Source organism: Platalea leucorodia (genome assembly GCF_965183815.1).
Source record: "Platalea leucorodia genome assembly, chromosome: W".
NCBI lineage: Eukaryota > Metazoa > Chordata > Aves > Pelecaniformes > Threskiornithidae > Platalea > Platalea leucorodia.
Window position 1 is genome coordinate 10,918,822 of NC_138859.1, and position 11,936 is coordinate 10,930,757.

At 36.6% G+C, this 11,936-nt stretch overlaps 1 protein-coding gene across 2 annotated transcripts in view; it reads right to left on the reverse strand.

Annotated features, from left to right (window-relative positions):
• The window catches only part of LOC309601612 (uncharacterized protein), a 43,113-nt gene extending 31,382 nt beyond the window's left edge, over positions 1 to 11,731 (reverse strand). For both annotated transcript variants that reach the window (XM_082334744.1, XM_082334743.1), the window contains exons 1-2: positions 11,565 to 11,731; positions 2,241 to 2,374 (exon numbers count right to left, since the gene is read on the reverse strand). In XM_082334744.1, coding sequence (XP_082190870.1) covers positions 2,241 to 2,374; positions 11,565 to 11,725 — 295 coding nt within the window. In that variant the 5' untranslated portion in view covers positions 11,726 to 11,731. The remainder of the gene's footprint in view (positions 1 to 2,240; positions 2,375 to 11,564) is intronic.
• Positions 11,732 to 11,936: the final 205 nt, after the last annotated feature.

The window sequence follows — 11,936 nt, forward strand, 5'->3', positions numbered from 1 at the left end:
TATACTCCACTGACTCCATTAACAATGGTACATAGTGAATCAAAAATGTTGCACTGTGGTCTCCAAAGCCATGCTTATTCCACAGAATAAATTCCTCAGAAAGTTAAACCTATATGAATTCACATCTTTACAAATTAAAATTAGTGATTCTGTTAGAAAGTTACACAGAAACAGCATTCTGACTTAAAAAAAATTTGACCTCACAACCCAATCACTTATTCACCTAATTATGCATAAATCTCTGTGGGATCCAGAATGATCTGGAACAGTGACAATTTTTCTGTAATACATTTTCTCAGAAATGCCTAATAAGTCAGCTACAAACAGGGTTGGAACAAGATTTCTCAGAATTTTGATTTTATTCTCCTTCCACTCATTGTCTACCATCAAGAGACACGGGAAAATGTAGCTTTACCTGCCTGTTGCCATATCACGTCAGGCAGTGATCTCATCACAAGAAAAACACCAGGAAGTGTTGTTCATTCATTAGGCAGCAATCTTTCCTCTCTGGCAGTACTGAACCAGTGTTAAGGTCTTTTCAATGAAACGTAAAACTAAGATCCTGAAGAATTTGTAGTCAATTATTTAAGGGCAATTTTTCAATAATAAGGACTCTGGTCTGATACATTTTGCCCACCCAAAGCCTCTACAAAGCTTCAAGTGGATACTCTTTGTGGTTTAAGAACAAGTTCCAAAAATAAAACCAAAAAGCCCCCGAAACAAAGCATAAAAGCAACTAAAAATCTAGGCTTCACAAAGACTTGTTAATATGCCCATATTAACAAGGCTACGAGACTAGACAGTATATTGTAGGTCATTTTAGAGTCTATGAAATTTTGGAGACTTGTCAGAGTTTGCTAGGAACACCCCAGACCATTATTACAGCAGCACTAATCTCATACTATCCAGATCATGATGTGGCCAACATGCCAAAAAATGGTACTCTGGAACCACTGTTAACAAACTCCAAGAAGTCAACAGTATTTTTTGAACCAAAACCTGACTCTTGCAGTTAGAAAAGTCCTGTTAATAGGAAATATTTCTGGACTTGCTGCAATTTATGGCTCAATCATTCTAAATATCATTGTTCATGGCAAAACAGCTACTATGTTCAAAGTGAAGTTAGCTTCACTCCACCAACTGGAATGCTTCCACTCCAAAAAGGCAAAAAGTCCAGATCCAAATAGGCAGATGCTCAATTCCCACAATGATCCCTATGAAGTCAATGGGGCTCTGCCTAACTCCAGCGATCTGCCTACAGTAAAGCCATGCTTCATAGAACTGTATTCAGATCTGGGATAGTATACTAATAATAAAACTACCTTGTATTCAACACATCTGTAAAAGCATGACCTCAAAGCTAGTTAAAGGAAAACTTGTAAATTTAGTATTCACCAAGCATTTTATTTTATTAAGAGTTATAAAAATATTTTACACTAGAAGTATTCTATACAGCTGATTGCATTTTTAAAGAGATATCTAAAATCAAAAAGGAGTACCAGTATGCATAAGAAAGCCTTTTTATTGAACACAAAGTAATATTTTCCACAGGAACAAGAAAGGAAAACTGAATATTTTTTTTTTTATTAAACTAGTAGGTAATTTATATTCAAACAGTAATTATCACCACAAATGCAAAATATTTTAGATTAGATGAATCTAAAATGGTCAAATGCATATATCACATGTCTACAAGACAAAATTGGCATTCAGTCTAAAAAAAAATGGAAAAATAATTAGTATCTTTAAAAAAAAAAAACCAAAAACCAAAAACAAACAAACAAAAAAACAAACACAAAAAAACAACCCAAACAAAAAAAACCCCACCACACCAAGGGCGATACATTAAGATCCAAACTGCAATGTTATCAGTGCCAGGAAATAGCCTAATCTTTTCAGTGCTCCATTGACTTCAGTGAGAACTTTATGTGGGAATAAGCTTGCCAACACAAACCATATTGAAGGGAATTATTTTACCTTCTTTTCCCGAAAAATATGTAATAACCATGGAAAATTGAATTATCCTAATTTAAATCAACTAATTTTTTCTAATGCTGAATTTCAATTAAATTTATATAATTGGGTTTCTTCATTCAATTTTCAATTTTGTTTCAAGACTTTATTTTAAAAAACAATAAAATAAAATAACAACAGAGCACCATCTCCTTACATAGAAAGCTTAAAACAATTAACAAACAGGACAAAGACCAACATTACAGAAGAATGTCTAAAATACCAACCTTCCGCGCAGGGCACAACTATCAAAGCTCTGTCAATAAAAACCGTGTTAGTTAGATGCTGGGCCACACCAACACTTGATGCTTCACGAAACTTAATATAACATACTTTGGAGGAAAAAGCAAGAGGTGCGTTGCTGCAAGATAAAAGGAAAAAAAACAATTAGCCATATTAAATAATTGTATGCATGTATTTTCAACTATTATTTCTTAATTAAAAAAAAAAAAAGTTTTAGACTTCCTGGAAAAGTTACCCAAAAGACAAGAATATAGAAATTTACTAATTTGCCTACTTACTATGTCACTAAAAAAAGCATAGCATAGCCCCTCCTCCTTTTTAATGGAAACTTACAGAAGCCAAAATCCCAAATTAACAAGGCTGATTTTCTTTACAAATCTTGCTAAACAACATTCACCAATACATTCCAAATTACTATTATAAGTAGCACATTTACTCAACACATTTGTCGAGGAAATAATTTACAGTTTATCTTTTATCCTTCAAATAATCCTTGTTTAAGAAAGTCAAACAATAAGCCAAATCATTTTTTAGTGGGTCCTTCAGATATTAGCCCATATTAACCGATACTCTTTCTTAGGCCTTCACGAAAGAAGTTTTGTTAATTCATATTGAGATAAAAGCAGTTCTCGAGAGTTCTTTCAAATGTTAGGTCTTAGTTCACTAATGTAACAAAAATCCTTTTTATCATCTGCCTTAGTTTGGCATAGTGCAGTACAGGATAACACTGGAGGAGGTAGGAGGAATTCACTATTAGGCTAGAATAAGGAAGAAAATTAAAAATATGTATGTTGGGTAATTTCCTTTTCCATTAGAAAGTACACCAACAGAGATGTCGGAAAGCACAATACGTAAACTTTGTAATCTTGATCAAAACCAAAGTTTGCTTTAAAAAACGTATTCCTTAGTCAAGGTTCATACTCTTTATACAAGCAATTTATTTCTTCATATGAAGTAAGTACAGGTAAAGCCTTCAAAGACAGAATACAATAGGATATTGCTGGAACATCAGCAAGTTCCATTTGGAAAAAACATCTGTCTTCTAGCAAAGCAGTAAATCATGGAAAATACACTGCATGAACTGTTTAATCCTGACCCTCTCTCAACTGAAACAGAAACACTTGTCAACTTTCTGGAAGTACCAGAAGCAGTTCAAATTTAGCCCAATCCATCCTGTAGTCCCTCAAATTCCAAGCAGGTACTCCCAAAGTTGTTGTAAGGAATTAATTAGGCTTTAGTATTTAAATACCCACGCAGAAGTTTTAGACACATTATTTCATCATATTAATTGCATAAATGAACCAAGAACTTAGTCTGAGGCAGGCAGATTGGTACGTTTCTGGTTACCAGAAAGGTAACATCTAGGTAAAATATCTGGAGAGCTGGCCAACTTCAGAACAGCAATCAGAAACATTTATGATGGAAAATTCTGTGAAAACAGAGACATTGAGGAAGCAAAAACAAACAGGGAGTGGAAGAAACATAAATATGAAAGTCAACCTTATACAATTTAGAAAAACATTGCAAGATGACTCAATTTCTTCTGTCCATTTAGTTTGTCTGTAGCGGACAATGTTTTCACAGTTTCAAGTTTTCACGTTCAGGAAGGAAATAAATGTATAAAATGGCTTTTGAGCCACCTGTAAAGTCTTGGTTCAGAACACTTTCCATCAGAGCTGACAAAGAGCTATGACTTTCTCAGTACTCAGCAGAAATGTTTGCATATGACTTGTAATCTTATATATTCTGAAGAGCCAGACTTTGCTCACTGCAAAGATTTTTTTTTTTTAATGGCCACAGGTTGGGGTTTTTTTTGTTTGTTTTGGTTGGGGGGGAGTGGAAGGGGGTCTGTGTGCCTGGGTTTGGGGGGGAGGGTGTTTTGGGTTTTTTGTTGTTGTTTGGGGTTTGTTTAAATACACATGCCAGTGTTACAACCCAAATGGCTGAAGCCTCCACTGAAGATTCTGTGGTCCAGACTTCTAACATCTCTTGGCTTTTTCCTTTTTTGTTTTCATTGCTAACTCAAAAACATAATTCTGTTCCAGGCAGTTCCAGGCTCCATAAATAATCCTTATAAATTTCAACATCTATAGAGCCAGCTACAACAAGTGTATTGTTTATAATATATCCCCCCCCCCGTATTTCCTGGATTTCAATCACAAAAGCTATCTGGAAAGTATGGTAAAAAATATTAACATTGGAACACTGCTGCAACAAAGCTCTAAAAAGAAGTCTTGGTACAAAGTGTTTTCTGAAGGTTAAGCTAATCATGCAATTCACTGGAGAAGTGATGAAGAGGAGAAATTATCTTATAAGGAGACCACCTCTGCTGAAAACATATCAATGCTGCATCTACATTGGGGGAGATGATTAATATCCAAAAGATCTAAAATTTTAAAAGGTTTCACAGTGATTGGGTCCTCTCCTTTTACAAAGCAGGCCTCCTAAACTTCCCCAGTAGGCTTTGTAAGAAGTCTTTCTTAAAACAGAAAACTCCTATTCTGTTTTAATTCCTTTTGTTCCATTTTTTTCTGCCAACCTTTTCTGAGGCTGAATTGAGGTAGAGTCATAGTCTTCTTCCTAGGGTTACAAAGCACTGATGCAAAAAAGCAAGTCCTACATCTCTGATTTAAGGTTACTATAATCCAGTTTCTTTAGGAAAGCAAGAAAACTCAAAAAGGAAAAAGATCTGAATAGTATTCAGATGTTTCTGCCATTTTTGTTTTCTTTTGTAGGGAGACAGTAATATCCATCTCCCAACAGAACAACCACCAACCAAAAACATAAGAATGACCTATTCAGAAAGCTACAGTGAAAAAAATCAAATAAAAGGCTACAAAACATCCCTTTTCTCAGGGCGGTGGAGAAGACAACAACAGAAATGAATAACCTATCAAAATAAGATGTTCTGGAATAATTGTGCAGATCACATTTAAATAAGGCTCTGTGTGTTTTATCTCAAAGGCCTTATCTATACTGCAGTCACTACAGGATATAACGACATCTAAGAAACACTCGTCTGTAGTAGCCTCCAAGACCACTCCAGAACATCCAGAAGCAAACAGTATTATAGCAGAGCTTTCAACACTTAATGCAGACAGTTTGTGCCTCCCTGCTTTCAAACAATTCATTCTGCAAAAATTCAATTGTTGCTCAATAAAGCTTTTCAATATTTAACTGTTCAAAAATCCTCTTACAGCCATATTTGAAGGCTTATCGTTACAAATGTAATTTTGAAGGCTTCTCTGAAACAGACTTCAACTGGGTGACAAACGTAATGCAAAAGCATGACTGGGACTAAGAATCTGATTACAGATGTCACTGGTCTCCTAGTGTGCCGAAAAACAATTCTAAGCTGTATGAGTAGTTGGCATACTGGAGTACATACCCAAGGCAAAAGACCTGTCACACCCTGCAAACCAGCTTCAGATTTCAACTGTACTGCAATCTGAAAGTAATCTATAAAGACTGGTCTTGGTCTTGTTCAGAACTGTGAGAAAAAGAAGCCATATTTCATCTTCACATAAAAGTCTATTTAAACAGCCAACAGAAAGGTACCAAATTAATACTTTCTTGGACAACACATTTTGTAAGTTTAAGTGTAAGTAACTTTAGGCTGATTAAAAAAAAAAAACAAAAACAAAACAAAAAAAAAAACACAGCAAAGAGACAAAAGTTTCAGAGAATATTCTACAAAGCAGGGAACACAGCATACCCTCTCATGCTCCTGGCATCACCACGCAAGTGTGGTTTCTCAGAGATCTTTTGCACACACGGGCTTGCAGGATGCCTCCCTCCTACCTCCTTAATGGCCTCTGTGTAGTCCCTCGAGAAAACTCGATAAGCACTGAAAGTTTTGCAAATGGCAAACTGAGGAGCACTTGTTAAACAACGACAGCAATTCTCCATTCTCAACATGGAAATTCAGATCTCTAGCCAAATCAGGACGATACACAGATATTCAAAACTTCAGGAGTTTTTCCTCAGACTTTGATGACAAAGTATCACTGAAGCTGACAACGAAGCCCCAACTAAAGCCACCCTCTTCTACACAGAACTGGCAAATCCACACCAAGGCCCCGATGTAGTAACAACTCTTAGCACATAAACTAATTCTCTTACACAGGCTGCGACTGTAATATTATTTTCTGGTCTTGTTGACTGTTTCACCCTATCCAACCATAATTTTCCAAGTCATTTTCATATATACCTTTAACTTTTCTTTACAATATTTAAGTCTTTAGCTTCAGGAAGAAACCAGATCTCATTTGGTAAAATTGGAAACCTGCAATTCAGTCATCCTATTTTCCTTAAGATGTAAGCAAAAGGGAAAATACCATACATACAAGTAAATTAAAAAACCCAACAATGTAGAAATCCTATTTTCTGAAAGGAATTTACAATCATCCCTTACTTTAATTTCTGAGCAGTTGGTTAAAAAAAAAAAAAAAGCGCAAATTCTCCGAATATCCTTCTTCTCAAGGCTAAAGCTCTGTTTATGGGACAGAGAAGAAGAGGTGAACAAAATGCTTGGCAATAGTAATGAAATGGAATAAAAGGGGCCTTTGAGCACTGAAAGCCACCTACAGCAGTCTTTAAGAGACAAGTCTTACAAGGAAAGGGTTAAAAAAAAAATCTCATGAAGTCAAAGTTTCTTGGACAAGTTTTTGATACCAATTTTAAACCAATACAGCAGAGAGTTGCAGCATGATAAAACATAAACTCAGCTAGTCTCTTTAAGATTTGACAATCAAATACAAATTATTTAAGAGTAAAATGAGTGGATAAAAACAAAACCCACCTCTTTTCCCACCTCCACATAACTTATACTTGTTTACTGATGTTATTCATCAAATAGGTGCTTTCAATTTTTAGATTAAAGTTTCAATGGAAAGCCTTCCAGAGAGCAGAACAGTATATAGTTGTACAATCAAGTGAAATTTAAAATTTTCTTGTAAGAAAATAGGTAAATACAAACAGCCACCAGTAACAAGCATATCTGACCCACTGAAAGATGATTCATGTTAATAGTTTTTCAATAAAAAGAAATATTGCTTTCAGTGCCAATGAAGCCTCACTGATAAGTAGCTAAAATCAGGATGATGACCATATGGGAACAACTTCTTCCAGTGCTAAGAGTTTCCAATGCCCTCAATGCTGAATCTGAAAGTGGACTACTCGCAGTTCACACAGGCCTCTCTGGAAAATAACAATAATAATAAAGTAGCATTTACTGCTATCTGCATAAAGTGTGAAAGCCCCTAATACACGAGATAGACACTTCCTCACGGAGAAGTAGGCTTTCAGGAACACGACAGGTATGAAATCCATCCTTCTTAAAGGGATGCCTGATTAACAGTGACTGAAGAAACTGAAGGGCTTTGATGAATGAAGATAAAACATGAAGTGACAAACTACCAAAGAGCATAGTGTGATTTAACTCAACATTCATAAAAGTCCTCCCAATCAATTCAGTATACAAAATAAAGGACCCTAAAAGAAACTACTACTTTAAAACCACAGTCTTAAGATATTAATTGCTGGGAAAAGTCACTGGGTTCAGGAAGCTCACTAAGAATACTGAAGAGTCATCTTAAAGAACCTACATTTTATTTAATACATTAAAAAGCTAAGGTGGTTTCTCTCTCTTCCCCTCCACATTCTGCATGCTTACAAGTGAACTTATCTAACATTATTAATATGCTTTCTATTTAATGTAATCTGTAAGTAATTATATTCAACAATTGAGACTTCCTGTTAGTTTTTTAAATAAATTCTCTGTTGCACCCTATAAAACCAAGGGACATGTTAATGACAGGAGACTGCAGAAATGCAGAAAATGGACAAAAAGGAACTCTTCTCTCTTATAATACTAGTTTAGACAACCATAGCATAGCCCTATACTTTATTCTATAATCATTAAAGAGCCTATAGGTGCCAGATACATCATCCTCACTCCCCAGTAAGTCATAAACCTTCTCTTTTTTTTTTTTTTTTTTTTTTTCATTCAAGTCAGCAGTAGGGTGCTGCACAATGAATTATAGTGGAACAGTGTTATCAAAGGAATTTCCTGTAAGGTTGAAATGATCACCTGATCAAATTCACCACTTCTACAAACCTCTGATTGCTGACAGAGCAAAATATAAGAGGATTATGAAGGAAAAAAAAAAAAATCCAAAGCTAACATGTAATGCTGCATCTTCCAAGAATGGGGAAAAATATTTCAAAAAGAAATTAAATTATCAAGAGCAATGCTCCAAAATCATCCATGTCCTTGACCAAGTTAATTCACAGATACAAGAATGAGATTTATTTCCTTTTTTTTAATTGAAAAGTAGTTTTGTTATTAAAAAAATTGAGTATTTAATACAATCAGATTTTATGGATTATACTTCAGCAGATTAAGGGAAAAAGTAGAAGGCTGACAAACATGACTGACTTGGAAAAGGTGAAGGATAATTTATATTTTTATTTGGAAAGACCATAATGCTGGATTAGAAAAGGGGAGTTTATATGCTTTATAAAGTGCGTGTATGCATGTACACATACATACGCCTATATATTGTTTACTGTTGATCATCAAAAGAACTAGAAGTTCATATCCATTAGAAATAAACATGCCCAGCAAAGGCAATAGGATTACAAATATTACAGTAAGTCTCTTAACTTGAATGCCCTTTTTTTTTTTTTATACAAGATGATGCATAAAGAAGAGAACACAGCTTCACTCTGCTCTGCAAACTCATGCTTGACTAAGTAAAAATATTTTGTGTGTATGGTGAACATTTGCAATACAGAATTAGAGAGAAAACAGGTTACAATTCCACACAATGATATATGCAACTTTATTTCACCACATCGCTTTATAAAAAAGTTAGGATAATACTCTTTTAATATTACACTATATATTATTCTTGAAACAAGAACTGTTGGCTTTATTTTTTCAACTATGGGCTTCTGTACAAAGACTAGCAAATGGGGTCCCAATCTCAGTGAAAACTTTTACTTAACTTAGGTAACACAAATATTCTGGAATGACTGAAAGCTACCACGTCACCTTCCTCTTATTCCTCAGCATGAAATAAATTTAGAAGAACATATTAACATTTGTTGTTCAGTAGTCAATATCCATGAGACCTGTAATTCACTAATTCAATTTACTGAATTATGTTTTTCAGCTAGAAACTGGACTGAAAAGTGAGTTTCCCGCTGTTCCATGAAGGTAACAAAATTCATGCTCTAGAATACATCAGAAGTTTGGATTGCTTATAGAAATGTTTTTAAAGCTAAGACTGGGATGACATGAATTTTTGTCTGATGTTGACTCTAATGTAAAAAGCAAAATTCCTTTTTAATTGAACTAATAGAAAGAATTTATTTTTAAAAAATCTAAACCTTAAATCATTAAATACCTAAGGAAAAAATAGGAGCAGAAAATAATTTTAACAAGTGGCAGACATCTATTGTAGCACCTTTTTGCTTGGGATACCTTTGCTACCTGTGCATTTGTCAATGAAATACTATTTTCTGAACTTATCATAATATTATTAAAATATATTTTCAGAGAGTCAATAGGAAGCATGTTTTTACTGTTTCACAAGAAGGGCATTAGATTAAATACTTAATTTTTTTCCAAGGTAATAATTTGAAAGTCAGGTCAAACATCCAGAACTATTTGACAAGGAAATGCATATTTCTAAAAGTTATGCATAAAAAATGTAAATACAACCAAGAGTAAAATAAATAATCACAATCCCACATCCTATCTCTGAAAACTAAATTAATCATTTAGAACTGATGTTTACTGCATTATAACCTTGACATTTCCAAGTCAAACCCTGCTATGGTACAGGATTTTAATATTTTATGTGTATATACAGACTTGCAAAATTTTATACATAGGCACAAACATTATTTGCATACACATGTCAAGAAAAATATCTATTTTCCTTAAAATCTGCTATATGACTTAGTGAAAAATAAGAGCAACAGCTATAACAAAAAATATATTAAGTCAGGAGAAAACAAGTGTATTAAGTATATTGTGGAACAAGTCCAAAGTAAAAACCTAGAAAACTGTACAAAAATCACCATAAATCTATTAAAGAGTGTTTAAAACTTGGTAAGGCTGTTTTATCTTTACATGAATGGATGCCTATTACATATACTTTATATACATGTTAAATCACATTTAATTTTTCTGAATGGCCCTCATTCAAACCTAGCCAAGTATAATCTAATAACAGATAAAAATGGACAAATACCAACTTTTTTGCTATTTAGTTTTTAAAAAATTGAAATTTTATTCCTCTGTCTTCTTTGTATTAAAAGTATGGATGTGAATGACTCCCCCTGTCCCCTTCTGCTATTCCTATTTAATTTTCATAAGAAAAAAGAAAAGATAAATGGTTTGAAAAGGCACGTCTGTCATTCACTTCCTAATACAACAAATGCGTTAAGAAAAAAAAATTTCTTTTACTCCCTTGTTCTATTGGCCACCATCTGCTTGGAAGAAACACTAAGGTTTGCAAAATAACAATATTATCTCCCATCTGAGCGGATCCCTCTCATGCAGCTGACATAATGAGGACAATTTAGAGAAACGTGTAATGTCCGTTATTAACTTTCATTTACTGCAAACGTCTCGGGGACATTTCTGAGCACAGGGCAGGTACTGTTCCTCTGTTAACAGCTATGGTGGCTTCTGTTCGAGCGGCCCTTTCTAGAAGGAGAAGAGAGCCCTTCGAACAAAGAGAGTTGGTTCCGCCAGCACGCATCGCCCGGGCGGGGCGGCCTGGGGCGCTCTCGCCCGACCCCCCTCCACTTGGGATAAGTCCGAGCGAAGAGAAAGGTGGGCCACAGAAAAGAGGTTTTCAGGAAAAGGGAGGGAAACAAGACCTGCGCCAGGGAAGCGCTTCAGGGCAGCCTGGGAGTACGCTTCTCGCCAGGCTGCGACTCAGTGCCGGCAGCCCCCACTGGGTGGCCGCGGCCCTGGCCGCCACCACGAGAACACAAAACCCGCCGTGTTTCTACAGGCTGCTCCGGAGATGCCGCAGCTGCTCCCCTCCTCCGGACCAGGACCGCCATCTTAGGTCCGGGCGAAGCCCCTTTCCCCTAACGTTCCTGCCCCATACAAAGGGGTGGGACCATGTGACCCCCCTCCCTGTGCGGGAGACTCTGGTGCCCACACTCAATATGGCACATAGGGCCTTCTGCCTCTTCCCTTCCCTCCATCCTCCCGACCCCTCTAGGCCTCTTCCTCATCCCAAGTCTCTATCGCTCCGGAGGCCGGCGCAGGCCCTACTTACTCCGGGGGATAGAGGCGCAACTCCTCGATATCTCCCAGGAAGCCGAAGAGAGTCCGCATCTGCTCACTGGTCACTGTCGAGGACAGGTTCGTGACCTGGATGACAGACGTAGGGCCCAAGGGAAAGCCGAGCGGCACTCCGATCCCTCCGCTATTCATCATGGCGGAGCCTGCACGACCGCTCCGCTCGCGGCGGTGCCACACACAGCCAAGAGAGGCGGGCCTTACGACAGAGAGGAGCGCGCGGCGCCTGCCAGAGCGTCCTAACATGCGGGCGCTCTAGCGGCGAACTCGACTACTCCCTAGAAGTGTTTCTGGGCAGGCAACCGTTCTTCCCGTGCTAGCTGAGGCTCACGGGGGAGCGGGCACCGTC